This window comes from Salvelinus fontinalis, chromosome 15, assembly GCF_029448725.1.
Source record: "Salvelinus fontinalis isolate EN_2023a chromosome 15, ASM2944872v1, whole genome shotgun sequence".
In the NCBI taxonomy this organism is placed as follows: Eukaryota; Metazoa; Chordata; class Actinopteri; order Salmoniformes; family Salmonidae; genus Salvelinus; species Salvelinus fontinalis.
Window position 1 is genome coordinate 12,597,666 of NC_074679.1, and position 20,024 is coordinate 12,617,689.

A 20,024-nucleotide genomic window follows, 5' to 3' on the forward strand; every position below is an offset into this window, starting at 1 on the left:
GACTACAAGCAGTCATTGCGTGCAAAGGATATGCGACCAAATATGAACAAGTATTACTTTATTCTACATTATGTTAAACTGTCCAATGTTTGATGCCCGAAAATGGGGGGGGGGGACCATGTACAAAAGCTTCTATAATTTCTAAACGGTTCATTCGATATGTATGAAAATACCCTCAAATTAAAGCTGACAGTCTGCACTTCACCCTCATTGTATCCTTTCAAACTCTAAGTGCTAGAGTACAGAACCAAAATAACAACAAAAATGGTGCTCACTGTATATAGAAATGCACAACTATACCAAAGGTTGTCATTTTGGCCTGTTATGTGTTTACAATCAACCATACAGCCAACCATACCATCAACCAACTGTCCACACTATTTATAGCAATGACAGCTTGTATGGATATATATATACACACACACATTACAACATTGTAAAGGCAGCAACAAGAGTTTTTGAACAATGGTCAACTATCAAAGGGGGATGATAAAGAATGAGTCTGGAGTTTAAAACATCAGCCCATCTTTATTTACGTTTCAAAACAAGACAGACAAAGAGCTCTTTCTTTCGTTTGGCAGAATAAAACAGACAAGTATGGTGGGCATATTATCAGAGACCATTATGTGGCATGGTCAATAGTTATCCAAAACAAAAATGGAGGCAAAGCAGAATAAAAACAAAGCTGGTGATTGAAATGTTCAGTAAAGATGGCCAGCTCTTGAACGCCGGTGCACCAAGAATAGTAATAACTGCCCTGGTTCCGTTCCCTATGGGGTTCACAAAACGCCTGTAAAGACAGATTACATGAGTAATGCCAAACCTTAAAAAATACATCTGAAACATACTTTGTGAAATGCTCAGCTCAAAGCTTTGCTTCTCTTGATTTTGCACACTTAAAATGGGAATATTTGTTAAAGACCTAAGAGGAGCCAGACACTGAAGAAGAAAAAAAAAAAAGACGAGATACAGACCTTAACACACAGCTGGGCACGTCCTTATTTCACCCCATAGATAACTTTGTGGGACCTCGCTTTCACTGCAAACTAAACTACAGTTCCACTGCCTAGACGCAAGTTGGTATTCACACATCTCAACAAAGAGTAGAGTAATAGAATTATCTTATCCTGATATGATAAGAACTCAAAATGAGTGGAGAAGCATTTCTTCTGTGAAGGGGGAGGGGTTTCATGATAAAGGAGAAGAAATTACACATGATTGGCTCCCAAAGCAGTCAAGTCAATCACTTGATGTATGCAAATGTAAAAAGTGTGGTTGTTGACAAAGAGATTGATAGAGGTCTCTAGATGGATAAAACACGTTTTTTCATGGACATTGCCATTGAGGGCTCCCATCATTTTAAAGTAGTAAACTGGGTGGGGATTCCTATGGCTTAAGGAAAGATCACATAATTAAATCCAGGTCACCAGGAAGGATCAGCCAATGAATTATACTTGTGCGCAAACATTCCATAACTGCAGGTGGCAGTAAATCGCCGAACCTCGTCTTTATACCTGTTCAAACACACTCTAGGCGGCAGTGTGCACCCTTTCAGTTTGTTTGCCAACTCATAGAAGTAGAATGACAAAATTGACTACTTCAAAATGGAGATGGCCTCAATGGCGCTGCCGGTGCTCTCACAGACGCCATAATGGGACAGATACAATGTGTCTATGGGTGGTTGCGTAAAAGTTTAGGGGCTCAAGAGGTGGGGCAAACTGAGGAAAAAGACAAAAACAGTGGAAAGTTACGGCACACCAACCAATAAATAAAAAGAACAACTGCAATATTGGAAGAGGCAATAGGTTTTGTTATAAGGCGTCAACAGGAGACCGTTTTCAAAAAGACACAAGAGTCACTCATACTCATTTCTTTTAGTGTATCGTGACAGTAAACATGCACATTGTCACATTCCCAAGAGCCACGCATTCTACACCATAGGGAAATCTGACATTTTGTATCTACATAAAAAAAACTGTACAGTTGTTCTCTGGTGTCTTAACAGGCAGATATAGCTCAACATCACACAAGGAAAGAGAACTTTCATTCACATTTTACCGTAGATGTATAAGTCTTCCAAGCTTTCCTTGTATCACACAAGTCCGAAGACTACACATCAAAAACATATCATTCATAGTTAGCGATGGCCGTCCACTGATTTTAATTGGGATTTATTTATCTGTATCATGTTTACCAAAGGGCCATCAATCAAGCTAAATTCTGAGAATCATTACCCCAAGGGCAGCAATAAAGTTTTCTCGTATTGATGCAATGGGTTAAATGAGTAGGTCCTGAAGAAGACTGCAAATAAATAAACCTATGTTGTACACATTGACTATGACCGCAAGGTCATTATTGTATTTCTAATGCAACTATACATTGAAAAACATGAGATTTTTAGCTGTAAATGAACAGAGTATTAAGTGTTTCGTAGTAATCCGTTACTCTCCGCAGTCTTATTTGTACATACAACTTCAAGTATGTATTATCACGACTATACAGAAACAAAATGAAAAAAAAATACAACTATCCCACTCCAACAAATGCATCCATCCACAACTCTACTGTTCAAAGTCTAAGCTTGTCAACAACAAAAAAAAGAAGTGGGAAATGGTTTCTCTCGTGGTACTAGGACAGGTACTATATCCTAGAGAAACCCCAGCCTGTACATAAAAAGATGACTAGGCAGCACTGGAGTCAGTCTGGTGATTAGCGAAAGCCATCAAAGTAGGTGAATCTGTAGGGCATGTTATACAGCACCCACAAAATGACGTTGCCATGACGTTGCTCCTGAAGCAATGGGATAAGGAATCTACCTTTTTGGGAGGTGTGTGGGAGCAGACAGTGAGTGTAAACAGAGTGTTGATTGAATAACAGGAGGGGTGTTGTTTAGCTAGCATATTGTAATGGCTAATGTGACGCTCCATCAGCCTTTACAGGTTAGGTACTGTTTGGCATAGCACATAGAATTTTCAACCAACGTTTACTTGGCGAGACTTCCTCAATTCCTGACTTGGAAGACCAAATGTATTCTAAAACATCCATATCTAGTTGCAGGGGGTTCGTTTGAATTTAGAATATGCCGTTATATATTTTTTGATCTATGAAGTAATCCAACAATGTGTACGCCACCATCTTGACTATTTCAAAGTCATGTGAGTTTCATCATGACATGCGGCACTACAGGGTGGACACCCACCTGACTTAATCAATGAGAGAAGATGAGCACGATGGCAGTGTACACATTGTTTGATTACCTCATGGAGCAAAACATGAATTCACTTTTCTTTCTTTTTTGTGGGGGGGGGGGGGGTAGATCAGCTTTAATATTGCAGATAGATTGTAGGTTCTATCCATGAAATTGTCTGCATCATTTCCAATCTCCTTATTTGTTAATTTCCCTACTCTGATTGGAATAAACAGACTACAATACTTCTGCTATTTACAGCTGTTTCGCTCACATCTACAGTACCTGTCATTAAATAACTATACATTTATATTTCTAATTTACTCTTCAAGTGCTGGATTTTCAATCCACTATTCATTGTGACCTTAACTCCAACCCTCCGGTGTCCACAGATTAACCCATCTTTCACAGTATAATGCCATTTAGCAATTTCCTTTTGGAATACATCCCTCCATTTTACTGTGATGTCTTACGAGGCTCCTGAACCTCCCTATTTGTAACATTTCTACCAATATTGCCCTGAAAATAAATACTTTACCCAAGACTACAATGATATTTCCCCATTGACTGATCGTGGTTGTTCCGATGCCATAATAGTCGGCATGTCCATCTGAACCCTGATATGACATAACCATTCCTGGACCTGACTCCAAAAGCGAGCCACTGATGGACAGTACCAGAACACATTATATAGATTCTGTTTCCTTGTGGCAGAGTCTGCACAAGGCTGACTGTTCTATTGATTCTGTTTCCTCGTGACAGAGGGTGCACAAGGCTGACTGTCCAATGCCCCATATATTGATCATTCTTTTGTAGTAAGTATTTTATATAATAGCTTAAATTAAAATTAACAGATTGATGTCAATAATTGTTTTATATGTCAGTTCATAGACTCGATGCCAAGGTATGGGACATCAAAAACCTGTTCCCAACTGACTCTCTGATTTTATATGGTACTGCTGTCAAACCTTTTGACTTTTCTTTTTAATCATTATTAATGGGTAGCAGACAAAATAGATTTTTCTAAATTCAAACCCCCTGAAACTAGACATGGACTTTTAAGAGACATTAGTTGTCTTCCAAGTCTGGAATTGAGGAAGAATCGACAAGTTAAGGTTGGTCGAAAATTCTCTGTGCTACGTCAAACGGCACCCATCTAATAGTGCCTATCAGCCAGCTGCTACCATGGTCTGACTTGGCAATATTTTTAATAGCTAGGGTATGGTTTAGATTTGGTTGGGTTCAGACTGACTAGGCCTGCTGGGAGGTGGTGGTTTGTTTTTCCAGCCACGGTTGATGAGGTGCAGCCGGGTCTCCACGGGACTGGGTCGTCAGGCACAGGCCTGGCAACAGAAGAGAGAGACGCAATGAGAGACAATCCTCTGTGAACCAAGAGTAAAATGCTGTCATGCAAATCACATTGGAAAGTCCACTGGCATTTGAACATTTTCAAAATAAAGCTTGATAGATTTTTCTGTCTAATCTTGCAAGCCTGAATGTCTGTGGAGAGGGACTACTTTCTGTGTGGCCTGACTTACGTAGGGAGGTGGAGGACTACGGGGGCTCTAGTTGTGTTTCTTCATCCCCCTGATGTCTTCATCCTTCAGGGTAAACTTCTTCCTCAAGGCCTCGGAGATGAGCGAGGCGGAGTCCGACTCCCCCATCAGGGAGGTGCAGCCTCTGTTGCACCTGCATGGACACACACATTAAGAGCATGGTCTGGTACAAAGACAAACTGAAATCCATGACCTAATTCAAGCAATGGCAACTGGCAGCCAAGGCATCCCTGTTTGTAGGCCCACAGATTTTCAGAAACGGGATAAAATATATTAGTAGCTGTCAAAAGTTTGGAAACACCTACTCATCCCAGGGTTTTTATTTGTACCATTTTCTACATTGTAGAATAACAGTGAAGACGTCAAAACTTTTTTTTTTTAAACACATATGGAATCAATGATAGTCCCACTAAGTGCAACCCAGATGGGATGGCGGATCGCTGCAGAATGCTGTGGGAGCCATGCTGGTTAAGTGTGCCTTGAATTCTAAATAAATCACTGACAGTGTCACCAGCAAAGCACCCCCACACCTCCTCCATGCTTCACGGTGGGAACCACACATGCAGAGATCATCCGTTCACCTACTCTGCGTCTCACAAAGACATGGCGGTTGGAACCAAAAAGCTCAAATTTGGACTCCTCAGACCAAAGGACAGGTTTCCACCGGTGTAATGTCCATTGCTCGTGTTTCTTGGCCCAAGCAAGGCTCTTCTTCATATGTGTCCTTTCATATTTGTGTCCATTTTTTGTGTCCTTTACTTTGCTGTGGTGGTCCTCATGAGAGCCAGTTTCATCATAGCGCTTGATGGTTTTGCGACTGCATTTGAAGAAACTTTCAATGTTCTTGAAATATTACAGGTTGACTGACCTTCATGTCTTCAAGTCATGATGGACTGTCATTTCTCTTTGCTTATTTGAGCTGTTCTTGCCATAATATGGACTTGGTCTTTTATCAAATAGGGCTATCTTCTGTATACCACCCCTATCTTATCACAACACAACTGATTGGCTCAAATGCATTAAGGAAAGACATTCCACAAATTTACTTTTAAGAAGGCACACCTGTTAATTGCAATGCATTCCAGGTGACTACATCATGAAGCTGGTTGAGGGAATGCCAAGAGTGTGCAAAGCTGTCATCAAGGCAAAGGGTGGCTACTTTGAAGAATCTAAAATCTAAAATATATTTTGATTTGTTTAACACTTTTTTGGTTACTGTATACACTTAAATGCTGATACGATGTTATGCAATTCTCACAATTCTATATGCATTGTGATTTTGTGATTTGATTTTCCAAACATATGGCTCACTATATGTCTGCTGCAGAGACAAGAGAGCATGAGAAAAGGAGTTACAAGCTATAGGATGAAAAATGTCAGAGTTTTGGCGCAGATACAGCCGACTAGCACAATCTAACTTTACTTACAGTAGCAAAAAAAGTTGATATTTTCAATTTGCAGTCAAATATCGGTATAATATCGTCCCAAAATAATATTGCGATATGTAACTATTGATTTCGTCCCCCATTACTAGCGGGTATGAATGTGGGAATGCAGACCGGCAAGCCACTGTGGGCCCTCATAATGAGTTCAGACATTTTGAGACGCCACCCATCGAAGTTGCCGATCCTTGACCTAATTGATTCCTCTTCCTTTTTTCTATCTGTGGAAAACAGGACAACGACCAGCTGTCCTTGTGTTTCCTGCCAATGCATTATCATACACCTTCTGCTGACATGGTATTTACACTGTGTGTGTGTGTGTGTGTACTAAGAGACATGAGAGGAAGCCATTTTCTTCCGTATCCTGACTCGCCCTTAAACCTACCTGTCCTTACTCATCTTCATGCGGTTCATGTCCTTCAGGATGTCCATGACGTCAGCAAAGCTGGTGGACTTGGACAGTGACACTGTGTCCTCCTCCGCCTCCCGGAAGTCCATGCTGGGATGGTCCAGGTCAAAGGTCGCCGAGGCCGTCATGGAGGCAGACATGTTTGCGGGCGGCATGGGGTCCGGCATAAGCTCCGAAACCACAGACACCACATCCTCCTCCTCATCTTCCTCCTCTTCCTCCTCCGTCACATCGCTGATGACGAAGGAGGCTGAGGCGGCAGGCTGGTAGGGCGCCGTCTCGAAGGGCGCCATGGAAAAGCTCATGCTGGTGTCGTCGGGGGACAGGAGGTCAGGGGTCAAGGGGTTGGAGCCTTTAGGGTGACAAACAGAACAGAGACAGACTAGTTATCACACTTCTCAGATTTTATTATTTTCCCATAAATAAACCTCAGAATTGGGACAGACAGAGCCTTAAAGGGATGCAGATTGGCAATCAACTAATCTCCTGCACTGGGGTCACATGGTCAGGCTATTTAAAATACAAAGTCCTCTGATGAGCTTCTGAGGCATGGGCAGGCAGGTTAGTGTCCTTTCAGTTTTAATCCCAAAGCCCATCACTTTCAGTGGGCGAGCCCTACCCTCGTCTAGGAAAATCAGGTTATCTGCCTGATAAGAACTCCAGTGTCATCTAACAGCGCATGGCTATAGCATGTGACAGTGTCATCATAATTTCTGCAACAATGACTATATGCTAATGCATCCACGACATAAGACATACAATCCCAAGGACCAATAAGACACATACGTCTTCTAAAATATACACATGGTAATATCCGAGGTTGATTATTACAGGAGGCTCTTATTATTACACATCACTGCATGCGGTAGCCATACTGAAGATTATGACACTTTAAAAGCAACACATAAAGCCAAGCTACTTCAAGACAATCCCCTTGCTGCATAAATGACAAAGCGTCAGATACTGTATATAGGCACCAGAGGAAGCTAGCGGGAGGAGCGATAGGAGGACAGGCTCATTGTAATGGCTGGAATGGAAAAAAATGGAATGGTATCAAACATATGGAAACCACATGTTTGACTGCATTCCATTGATGCCATTCCAGCTAATACGATGAGCCAGTCTTCCTATAGCTCCTCCCACCAGCCTCCACTGATAGGCACTTAGGAAGGGCTCTACCTATTTTTACAAGGAGCATGTGTGCTCCAGGTCGCAGAATATTTAGGCACATATGCAAGTAAAATGGTCGCACTGTAGAGCTCTGATAGGCCTAATATAGCTAGCTAGCTTTGCCAGAGAAAAATCCTCTTTCACTGGTGAATTGAACTTAATGACAGCTGTGGGGAAACTCCTTGACAAATTCCCTACCAGATTCTGTGGCTACGATCTTGGCGATCTGGGAGCGGAGTCTGCTCAGCTCATCCTGTAGGGAGGTGGTACGGTTCATGGCCGTCACCGCAGGCTTCCTCAGTGTCTCCACCTTCTTGACGTCGCGGCGGAAGTTGGGAACAGAGGAGTTTCTGTGCATAACCAGGAGAGGCGTGGGTCGCCACTCATGTCTAAGAGGGCGTGAATCACTCCTGAGAAAAGAAAATGGACCACAAGAAAACGCTTGCATTAAAAGAACAGGAGGTGAAAGCCTCTATCACATCTACCAGAATCCTTTGTCATAAGTAATGCTAGCATAAACAATAGGCCAATTATTTAGACCCCAGGATAGCTGACATTTCTGCAGCCTCAGTGAAGGAACATACTCAAGTTCAGCAGCCACATTCTTCTGCACTGTGGGTGAGAAAAGCACATATTTACCGCACTCTGGCATAGGTCTCAGACTCCTCATCTGCTGCGATCCAGGCAATGTCTGCCAGTGTGGGCACCGTGGGTCCATCCATGGGCCGCAGAGGAGGGAGACCTGGGAGTTCCTGGTAAACAGGTGCAGGTTCCCTTTGTTAGCACCTTTAATGCAATTTGGCCACAAGGTCGGCCTTCTGACAGAAAGTCATTGTCTGTACCGTGTACTTATGCTATTGCATGTGTTGAATTTGATAATGACCATATTTACCTGGAAACATGCCCTGGGCGGTGGTTTCATGGGTACAATAGAGCCTATTCTCCTCACCACACTGCGAGTCGACCCATGAGGCTTGTTCTGCCAAATAGGAATAACCTCCTGAATAGTGGTAAGAAACGTGCTGTTAGTTTTTCCAACACACCACAACTTAGCCTGGTCCCAGATCTGTGGTCTTGCCAGCTTTGTTGTCATTGTCAAGCCAATGACTGGGATGGAGGATAAAAAGACTGGCACCCAGGCTACCACAAACTCTTGTTAGTACACTTCAGAATGCATGCTTTTAATCTATAAGAAGGGCTAGCAAGCTAACTTACTGCTTCGGTTTCCATGGTGAATGATCTTGCTCATACAATGTGCAGAGGACACCTAATCAGCGCTGGGCTCAGTTGGCTAATGTGTGTTTAGGAAACAAAGGACATGCCGTAAACAGTCTTCAGACGCTGATACTGAGGTCTTCCAACATCTGTGAGGGAAACAAAGACACATGTTGACAATCGAAAATGTAGATTAGACAGCAGGCCACACATTCAGCTGAAAGTTATAAACGGCTTTAACAAGCTACATAAAGTTAGAAGACTTTATGTACGAATGGCTAATGTTAGCCATCCAGCCTTTTCGAGCCAACTCGGTAGCTATGAAATTAGTAGACGAAGTTGCCTCAAAAGTGTGTTGAGGATAATATTAAAAGGCGTAGTGCAGTCAAAAACGTGATATTTTTTTTCACACCGAGGTTGGAATAATACTGTGAAGTTGTGAAAACGATTATCGTGCCACCTCTGGCCTGCTCGCCTCCCTACCACTGAGGAAGTACAGTTCCCGCTCAGCCCAGTCAAAACTGTTCGCTGCTCTGGCCCCCCAATGGTGGAACAAACTCCCTCACGACGCCAGGACAGCGGAGTCAATCACCACCTTCCGGAGACACCTGAAACCCCACCTCTTCAAGGAATACCTAGGATAAAGCAATCCTTCTGGCCCCCCCCCCCCCCCTTAAAAGATCTGATGCACTATTGTAAAGTGGCTGTTCCACTGGATGTCATAAGGTGAATGCACCAATTTGTAAGTCGCTCTGGATAAGAGCGTCTGCTAAATGACTTAAATGTAAATGTAAATGTAATGTGCCATTTTAGTGTAAAAACTGTTTGAAAAGACCACCTGACAGCCTGTTGTGGTGGGATGGAGTTTGTTTCTTATTGATATATCAGCAAATTGACAGAGTTCTAAACCTCTTAGCCAATAACAGCTAGTTTTCCCCTCCCTACTCAGACAGGCATAGCGAAATTCTTGCTTGAGTAATTGCTCTTTGCTAAGAAGCTATTTGTTTCTTTTTGACCATTTTAATTTAAAACAATCACAGTAAGGTACTTAATTATTACCCAGAGATTATTTGACATCGAGATAAATACGGCTGTATTGCATTGCAGCATACCACCCTGCATACCACTACTGGCTTGCTTCTGAAGCTAAGCAGGGTTGGTCCTGGTCAGTCCCTGGATGGGAGACCAGATGCTGCTGGAAGTGGTGTTGGAGGGCCAGTAGGAGGCACTCTTTCCTCTGGTCTAAAAAATATCCCAATGCCCCAGGGCAGTGATTGGGGACACTGCCCTGTGTAGGGTGCCGTCTTTCGGATGGGACGTTAAACGGGTGTCCTGACTCTCTGAGGTCATTAAAGATCCCATGGCACTTATCGTAAGAGTAGGGGTGTTAACCCCGGTGTCCTGGCTAAATTCCCAATCTGGCCCTCAAACCATCATGGTCACCTAATAATCCCCAGTTTACAATTGGCTCATTCATCCCCCTCCTCTCCCCTGTAACTATTCCCCAGGTCGTTGCTGCAAATGAGAACGTGTTCTCAGTCAACTTACCTGGTAAAATAACGGTAAAATAAAATAAAAATTGGACCTTTACTGTTGTTGTAAATGAGGCTGATCAAATGGCATGAATGGATTTTCAATGAGCAACAGTTCCAAACACCAAAAGTATAATCCTAGCATATCACGCAAAGCAAATGGTTAATAATAAATTGACTAGCTAACCGGTTCACAATAAATTGACTAGTTAGCTGACCGCAGTTTATCTGTTAGCTTGTTAGCTAACAAGCTTCAGCCGGTCCTTTGATTGACCCTCAAGCGTACATCGAAATTATACCATATATTTCGGTTATCTTAACACAAAATAAAGACCATTATAAGCATGCAACTCACATTTGTTAATGCGACGTCTGAGAGATTTCAATAATTATTTTATTTTCGACTAACACGTTCTCCTTTTCGTCTTTCAGACTTCAGCAATGTTATCGTTTTGCTAGGCCCGGAAAAAGCACTCTATTCTATAATGTGATTGGTCGGATCCTTACACGTGCCTTTTCTCCAGCCAATAAAATTTGAGCATCAACAAGCAAAGCGATGTGATGACAGTGCCTCGTGTGGCAGGAAAAGCAAGTGCGAGGCTTTTTGCAGAATGGCTGCGGACCCACTTATAAATATGGGTAATATTTCCCTAAACTGGAAGCGACTCTAGTTTTATATTCTAAATTGAGGAAGGCCATGCTATTTGCTCCGACTGTTTTATGCATAGGCTATTTCTCTGCAACGAATGAGTGCCACAAACCAAATGAATTTTGAAAAGTTACGATTGTAATTTAAACTGTTTGCATGGGGGTGCGTTAAAACATTGCGGTTGGATTGATGATTACAGAAAATAGTTGTTCTAGCCATGCAATGATTCTACATATCTGCTCAAAGACTCCTCAATCTCCAGCCCCGGAGGATGGATGAAATGGGCGGAGCGTACGTGCTCAACTTTTTGCTGTTGTCTGCAGTGATATCACAAGACAACACCGTTCGTAATATGAAGCCTTCCGAAATCACTCGCTTTCGATCAACATTCCGGGCAATCTTTTTGACAGGTCAGTCCCTAAATCCTTTCAATATTAACATTTCTGAATTCAGTGTACCCCACTGCTACGTTTTATTGTCGCATGCCTCGAATTTTCGATATGGAAGTGAGGAACATCCATGTTTAAAAAGACTACAGTAATCTATTGCAATATTCTCCAAGACAGAATGATGTGTAGGAATGCTTCCTTCTACACTAAGAACCAGTATCCCTTACGTACTTGAGGTTAGAATAGGAACAGATCTTCTGGTGAAAGAAAGAAAATGTAAAATATAGTTCCATTCATTGCATCAGAACTCGGGCCCAAAGGAATTTAAGCGTTAGCCCTAATAGACTGTGTTGCAAATAAAATATGTTATGTCTGCTTGTCAAGAAATAAGGCAACAAAAATACCATTCAATATCTATCAATCAATCAAATGTATTTATAAAGCCCTTTTTACATCAACAGATGTCACTAAGTGATATACAGAAACCCAGCCTAAAACCCCAAACAGCAAGCAATGCAGATGTACAAGCACGGTGGCTAGGAAAGACAGGAACCTAGGAAGAAACCTAGAGAGAAACCAGGCTCTGAGGGGTGGCCAGTCCTCTTTTGGCTGGACCAGGTGGAGATTATAACAGTACATGTCAATGAAGGCCAGATCGTTCTTCAAGATGACCAGCAGGGTGAAATAATCACCACAGTGGTTGTAGAGGGCGCAACAGGTCCGCACATCAGGAGCAAATGTCAGTTGGCTTTTCATAGCCAAGCATTCAGAGGTGGAGACCGCAGGTACGGTAGAGAGAGAGTCGAAAACAACAGTTCCGGGACAAGATAGCACGTCTGGTGAACAGGTCAGGGTTTCATAGCCTCAGGCAGAACAGTTGAAACTGGAGCAGCAGCACAACTGGAGACAGCCAGGAGTCATCAGGCCAGGTAGTCCTGAGGAATGGTCCTAGGGTCTCTGGGAGGGGAGGGAGAGATAGAGAATTAGAGGGAGCGTACTTAAATTCACACAGGACACCAGATAAGACAGTATAATTACACCAGATATAACAGACTGAGCCCCCCCCAGCACATAGACTATTGCGGCATAGATACTGCAGCCTGAGACGGGGGGGACACTGTGGCCTCACCCGACAATACCCCCAGACAGGGCCAACCAGAAAGGTGATAACCCCACCCACTGTGCCAAAGCACAGCCCCCACACCACTAGAGGGATATCAACAGACCAAGTATGCATGTACATTCAATATACATGCATCGACTTCCTGGCTTCTCTTCCCTTGCATGTTTCTTGCATATAGTCTTTGAAAGCATTGTCTCAATACGAAATTGTATTTTTCTCAGAGGATCTACATTGCTGGAAAAATGGACAAATAAGCATAAGCTTATACCCCTGCTAAAATGCTCTGAGTCATCATTGATTCTCGAGTTGAATTGAATTGAAAGACCTGACTTCATTACTTGGAGTTTATGCACTCAATCTCACTCCCATTCTTCATGGTGCACTAACTTTTACTCTCCAGTAGGTATGATTACAGGAGCTTAATAAGCATGGAGACTGAACGGAGGGATGCCAGCAGAGCCCCTCAACCTACCAGAATATTGCTGTTGTCAACATCACAGTAGTCGCCAATAGGTCCCTGAGAAGGCCTTCTTGCAAACCCTCGGAGCCATGGAACATAAACTACAACAGAGGGACAAAAACAGGCCCAGCTACTTTGGCAACGTCAAGACCAGGTCAGACCTGCGATTAAACGTTTTATTGGCTAAAAATGAAGAAACGCACTGCTTAGACTTGTTGTGAGAGATGCGTTGTTTAGTTATTCGCAGAATGTGTCAGCCTATACAGTGCTTCTCTCCTGACATGTTCTGTTTCTCTCCCGAGATGTTGTGTTGAGGTGAAAGGAGCACTGCAGCACAAAACAGGAGATGTACATTGCATTCGGAAAGTATTTAGACCCCTTCCCTTATTCCACATTTTGTTACGTTACAGCCTTATTCAAAAATGTATTAAATAAAAAAATTCTCTCGTCAATCTATACACAAATTTATTTAATACATTTTAGAATAAGGCTGTAACGTAACAAAATGTGGAATAAGAGAAGGGGTCTAAATACTTAATGACAAAGCAAAAACAGGTTCATAGAAAGTTTCGCAAATGTAGCAGAGCCTTTGCTATGTGACTAAAAATTGAGCTCAGGTGCATCATGTTTCCATTGATCATCCTTGAGATGTTTCAATGACTTGATTGTAGTCCACCTGTGGTAAATTCTATTCATTGGACATGATTTGGAAAGGCACACACCTGTCTATATAAGGTCCCACAGTTGACAGTGCATGTCAGAGCAAAAACCAAACCATGAGGTCGAAGGAATTGTCCGTAGAGTTCCGAGACAGGATTGTGTCAAGGCACAGATCTGGGGAAGGATACCAAAAAATGTCTGCAGCATTGAAGGTCCCCAATAACACAGTGGCCTCCATCATTCTTAAATTTAAGAAGTTTGGAACCACCAAGACTCTTCCTAGAGCTGGCCGCCCGACCAAACTGAGCAATTGGGGAGGTGACCAAGAACCTGATGGTCACTCTGACAGAGCTCCAGAGCTCTTCTGTGGCGATGGGAGAACCTTTCAGAAGGACAACCATTTCTGCAGCACTCCAACAAACAGGCCTTTGTGGTAGAGTGGCCAGAAGGAAGCCACTCCTCAGTAAAAGGCACATGACCGCCCGCTTGGAGTTTGCTAAAAGGCACCTAAAGGACTCTCAGACCATGAGAAACAAGATTCTCTGGTCTGATGAAACCAAGATTGAACTCTATGGCCTGAATGCCAAGCATCACATCTGGAGGAAACCTGGCACCATCCCTAAGGTGAAGAATGGTGGGGGCAGCATCATGCCATGGGGATGTTTTTCAGTGGCAGGGACTGGGAGACTAGTCAGGATCGAGGGAAAGATAAACGGAGCAAAGTACAGAGAGATCAATGATGAAAACCTGCTCCAGAGCTCTCAGAACCTCAGACTGGGGCGAAGGTTCACCTTCCAACAGGACAGTGACCCTAAGCACACAGCCAAGACTACACAGGAGTGCCTTTGGGACAAGTCTCTGAATGTCCTTGTGTGGCCCAACCAGAGCCCAGACTTGAACCCAATCAAACATCTCTGAAGAGACCTGAAAATAGCTGTGCAGCGACACTCCCCATCCAACCTGACAGAGCTTGAGAGGATCTGCAGAGAAGAATGGGAGAAACTCCCCAAATACAGTTGTGCCAAGCTTGTAGTGTCATACCCAAGAAGACTCGAGGCTGTAATCGCTGCCGAAGGTGCTTCAACAAAGTTCTGAGTAAAGGGTTAGACCAGTTATGTATATGTGATATTTTCATATTTTTTCATTAAAAAAAAATCCATTTGTAAAAATGTATAAAAAACAGTTTTTGCTTTGTCATTATGGGGTTTTATGTGTAGATTGATGAGGGGAAAAAACTATTTAATATATTTTAGAATAAGGCTGTAACGTAACAAAATGTGGAAAAAGTCAAGGGGTCTGAATACTTTCTGAATGCACTGTATATGCGTTAGAGCACTCCATCGCCATTTTTCATATAGTCACCCTTGTGAATGTACTTCTCCTTTGAAAAAACTAACAGTCAAGGGCATTACGTGGGAGAGGGGAGTGGAGGTGCTTGCCAGGAACAGCAACAGCCTATTCTGAACTCCCACAATCCTACCAATATGCACTGAACCAAAATATAAACGCAACATGCAAGAATTTCAAAGATTTTACTGAGTTACAGTTCATATAAGGAAATCAGTCAATTGAAATACATTCATTAGGCGCTAATCTAAAGGTATGGGCGTCGATCCATAGCATTCCAAACATGCTCAATCGGTGACATGTCTGGTGAGTATGCAGGCCATGGAAGAACTGGTACATATTCAGCTTCCAGGAATTGTGTACAGATCCTTGCTACATGTCTGTCTCCCCTCCAGACTGGGGTCCAAGCTCCCTCCTGGTGTTGCTCAGCCCCCCGGCTTCATCGCCGGCCCCTGGGAGACAGGGCCTCAGACCGGCCCAACCAAGGAGGCCAGGGACAGCAGTCAGTCCCACCGTGCCGTGGAGCGTCCCTTTGACCACGTCCGCCACATCCGGAACCCCCAACTGCGCCAGTATTACCTCCAAGGTGAGGTATCTCTTAACATGATTATCTCGATATCTAGGTCAGCCTGTGCTTTGTTTGCCCCAGTAGGGGCTTGGTAGTTGCGTTAGTTCCCTATCCAATTATTTATATGGTGTTCATAAATGTGTTGTGTATTTTCATAGCAAACAACCTACAGAATGACAGATAACACACTCAAAGTAAGGTTGGTAAGGAGAATTCCTCTCTCTAGCATTTATTTATTGGGCTCCCGAATGGCGCAGTGATCTAAGGCATGGCATCGCAGTGCTAGAGGCGTCACTACAGACACCCTGGTTCGAATCCAGGCTGTCTCACAACCAGCCGTGATCGGGAGTCCCATAGGGCGGCGCACAATTGGCCCAGCGTCGTCTGGGTTTGGCCGGTGTAGGCCGTCATTGTAAATAAGAATTTGTTCTTAACTGACTTGCTTAGTTAAATAAAGGTTAAATAAAACATTTAAATGACTTATGAGGAATTGCAAAACTGCAGCTAGGAATGCTTGGGAACTTCTCTCAGGATGACATAGATACAAAATACCCGTGGACTCTGGTCACTCAGAAACATTCACTCATGATCCTATTGTCATTTCCTCATGCCATCCATAACTGAGGGGACAGGTTTCGCCAACACTCACAGTAATACAACAGTGATTCTGAATGTGATTGTCAGTTGTTAAATGGCTTATTTTCGAGTCCCTTTTACAGAGCACAGCAGTATGCTTTTAGTGTTATCCATTTAGACACGATTATTAGAATACCTGAAAAATCACTTGTGTAAAATCTGTTAACTTGTAACAAATTATGTTTGTGACATGTAATTGGTAGCATTTTCACCATAGACAATGTTTATTTAGCTCAAATACTTATGACCTACTTGTTTTCCCTAAATCTCATTATGCATTTTTGTAATAGGTCGCTCTCTTTCACGCGAGGAAACAATTATCCAAGAACTGTAGAGGTGCAAGATGCCTTCTGCCTCACGTATTCTAGATTGTAGTATTTCTTTCGGATTATATTCAGTACTGGGGGCACCCACACAGAACTTTGATTTTCTATTTGGGGATTTTTCTTCTGGTCTGGCCTAGGTTGTAGCACAAGTGTACACACGCAGTGTGTCAGCGCCAACACAGCTGCCTTGTTGGAGGCAGGCCTGACATTCAAGGAGAATCCTCAGTACCTTAATAAATCTCCAAAACATCCATAATGCCTCATGTAGGTATTAGAGAGCAGAGACCAGTGCCACATTTTGTAAAGATGCACGCACACACAGGGCTAGATTTAAGAGGGAGTTGTTTGGCATTAATTTAAATGATTTACAGGACCGCAAACAAGTAGATTTGGAGAAATAGCTGTTGGATTTCAGGAGCAGAGAGACAATGTATTTACATCTTGCCTTCATAGAAGCTACATGGGTACCAGAGCGCGCCACAGCTAAATCCAGGGAAGAGGGTCAACCGTCTGATGACAAAGCAGACTGTATGGTGAGTCACAATCTCATGTAGACCTACTCGTAGATCAATGATGATAACATATTTAAGACCTGCTTTACCTACACAATTGATAACCGATACATTGCATAATACTGTATATATGGTATTGCAAGATGCTGATAATAAATGTTCAAAGGTCAGACAAGCTGTATTTCAGTGAAACAGGGTTCAGAGATCAGTCCCAGATCTTCCCCTATTTCAATGGGTATCCACCGGTATATTCAGAAGCTCTACAACAATTATAATGGGAGGACGGTGTGTTCCAAGGTATGTGATGAAAATAAATGCTGGTAATTCTATTATATACAGATTTAGAAGCTTCTATTACTACAGCTTTTAAACTTTGTTATCAGATCATGTCTTTCGTAAAGCAGATATGGATATGTGGAACTACTGTAGTAACTTAAAAATACTTAAAATATCAAGGCAAAACCATGTATTCAATAACTTTTTGGGGGTGTCTAGAAAATCCCTTTCTAATGCATATCTGTCTAGAAAATATACATTGAAAAGATATACAGCATATTAAGAGACTTTTAAGGACCAGTGTTGCTCTGAATCTGGAAACATAGTATGACAATGATGTCAGAGAGTTTTGATAACTGAATTCGGACGGAATATGTAAAGTAGACAGAATGTCTATGATCCATTTAGACCCTTTGTATTCTTTGCAGTTAGGTACTTGGACTATAGACTTTTGTTTTACAGTTATGGAAATATGAATGAGTTCCGTGTCTATCTGTCATGTAGGATGTGAAGTGGATTCACTAAACCAGTGTTAAAATAATGCCGAACTTGTAGCCTGTATCACTATGGCTCACTATCAGTTTAAAAATGTTTTAACACTCAACATACACACACGGAAGGCTGTGTGTGAATAATGACTGCATGCAGGGGCACAACTTTAGTTTTAGAAGTGGAGGGGACATAATCTGGTAGAGGGTCCTCCCTCAGAATGTTTTGGGGCATCTAAAGCAAAATTTCTGCATTCCTACTAGGACTGTCCCCGACTGTCCAACAATTGGTCGGAACTTTAAAACCTGAATTTTTCCGTAGGCCTATATAGACACACCCTATGTTTTTTTCATTTGTATGTATTTTTTACCGTTTATTTATACTCCAACGAAACTAGATCATCAAATTTTATAATGTTCTGGAGAGAATTTCAGGACCACGGAGCTAAGTAACTAAAACTATTTCTACCATGACCTGTTCTCATTTTTGGTACTGTTAGAAGCAAATGAGAATGGGACCGTCATTTTTATTTATTTACCGACCTGACTAAAAAAGAGCAGAGATAAAATGGCGTTTTACCCAATATGGCCTTATAAATCAGTGTATACCAGTGTTTAAGCCTACGCAAGGTCAATGACGACCATCCAACAGCACTGTAGAGATCACAATGATGTGTTAGACGTCTTTGATTTGTAATGAACCTGAGGGCTGCATGATACACTGAATCAAGTTCTCTCAGGGTAGTGGTTGAGGCCTGCATGTATGTTTAATAAAATCAACTAGGCTATATGTACTGAACTTGTCTGATGCTTTATGCACGCACATAAATTACTTGAGGGACAGCATAACCAGAAGAAACAAAACCTGTTCCCAACCCGCCTTCTCCCGCTGCTGCTGCTGTCCTTGGCAGAGTTACTCTCCTGAAGTTGCCGGTAATAGGCTACACCATTATTGTACCATTTCTACCAATCTGCATACCAGTTATGATTTTCATATGCACATTTTCATGGAACAGTTTCATTTAATTTCTAATAGTCTTTGTATTTCACAATCATTGTCTGTGGTTAATCTACATTCTATCTAAATGAAAATTAAAAGTAACTTTTATTGCCATTGCCAATTATCTAATACATAATAACCTACATAAAGCCAACACAAAAACATTGCAGCATGCAGGTAGAAAATATCCTGATAAAAATAGATATCCTATAAATCACATTGGCTACGCATGTCCTGTCTCCAACTATCTTGAAACATTGTATCAACTCAGTCACCCAAAAACTTATACCAGCAAACTTTAAACATTGTATAAAATATTCTGGGCCCTCAGTTTCCCACTCCAGTGAGCTCGGGAGAGAGACAGCTGTAGTTGCAAAGGATGAGAAGTAATCAGGTATTTTATGACATTTCCACTGGATCAGAGAATTACATTTTTCCCTTTCATGCCGAGTGGTTATCAAAAAGGAGAGAGCTGGAAATATTGTTCAAATAGTTTGAGAACTCTCAATTGATTCTAAAAACAGACTTTGTTTACTTGCTGTTTGAGGTGAATAGAAATTACTTTGAAAAGCTCCACAGCTCATTAATGGTGGTGAGTTAAGACAATCGGAAATATTGTTAGACATCCTCAAAATGGGCACATTTATCGTCCTACATTTGCGCGTAGGCCCGGTAGACTTATTCAACTTTGACAAAAGCATTTCAAACAAATGACGATGAATAAATTGACAACTCATAAATGTGATGAAATAAACAACAACTTGTTTCTCACAAGTTTAGCATAGGTTGTGATTTCTGCAAAACACATGTGCACTCCGACAATGAGAACGGTAAATGACTGGATTAATAATCTATTGAATGCATTAACAGAAATTACCATTACCAAACAAACATTGCAGATTAGAAATTATGTGAATTAAAGGTTAATGTCGGCTACTACTGGTGATGTATGTAATGGGGAAGTGATAGACGTAGCAAGCAATGAAGTTATGAAACAATGAATACTCACAAAATGGCAGGAGAGAGCGCATTCTGGATAGAGACGTGCATTGTGCAGCTGAGCCACAATCCCCATATTC

General features: G+C 42.1%; 2 protein-coding genes across 3 annotated transcripts in view; one reads left to right on the forward strand and one right to left on the reverse strand.

Annotated features, from left to right (window-relative positions):
* Positions 1-508: 508 nt before the first annotated feature.
* Positions 509-10,998, reverse strand: mtfr1l (mitochondrial fission regulator 1-like). The gene is made up of 8 exons (XM_055862725.1): positions 10,867-10,998; positions 8,980-9,128; positions 8,657-8,764; positions 8,404-8,516; positions 7,963-8,174; positions 6,571-6,946; positions 4,726-4,876; positions 509-4,530 (listed from the first exon to the last, which is right to left on the reverse strand). The coding sequence occupies exons 2-7, from the start codon at positions 8,992-8,994 to the stop codon at positions 4,753-4,755; spliced, it is 948 nt and encodes a 315-aa protein (XP_055718700.1). The 5' UTR covers positions 8,995-9,128; positions 10,867-10,998; the 3' UTR covers positions 509-4,530; positions 4,726-4,752.
* Positions 10,999-11,084: 86 nt separating this feature from the next.
* LOC129811430 (nuclear receptor coactivator 7-like) overlaps positions 11,085-20,024 on the forward strand; it is a 29,644-nt gene continuing 20,704 nt past the window's right edge. Inside the window, exons 1-4 of one of the 2 annotated variants that reach the window (XM_055862721.1) lie at positions 11,085-11,570; positions 13,073-13,286; positions 15,535-15,725; positions 17,123-17,202. In XM_055862721.1, coding sequence (XP_055718696.1) covers positions 13,222-13,286; positions 15,535-15,725; positions 17,123-17,202 — 336 coding nt within the window. In that variant the 5' untranslated portion in view covers positions 11,085-11,570; positions 13,073-13,221. The remainder of the gene's footprint in view (positions 11,571-13,072; positions 13,287-15,534; positions 15,726-17,122; positions 17,203-20,024) is intronic. The other variant, XM_055862723.1, reaches the window with a different exon arrangement.

Excerpts from the sequence above, each read along its gene's own strand:
- mtfr1l (XM_055862725.1), bottom strand. Across the intron at positions 8,517-8,656 it reads CGCCCAGGGCATGTTTCCAG|GAACTCCCAGGTCTCCCTCC; the intron begins GTAAATATGGTC and ends CCTGTTTACCAG. Across the intron at positions 4,877-6,570 it reads ATGAAGATGAGTAAGGACAG|GTGCAACAGAGGCTGCACCT; the intron begins GTAGGTTTAAGG and ends GTGTCCATGCAG.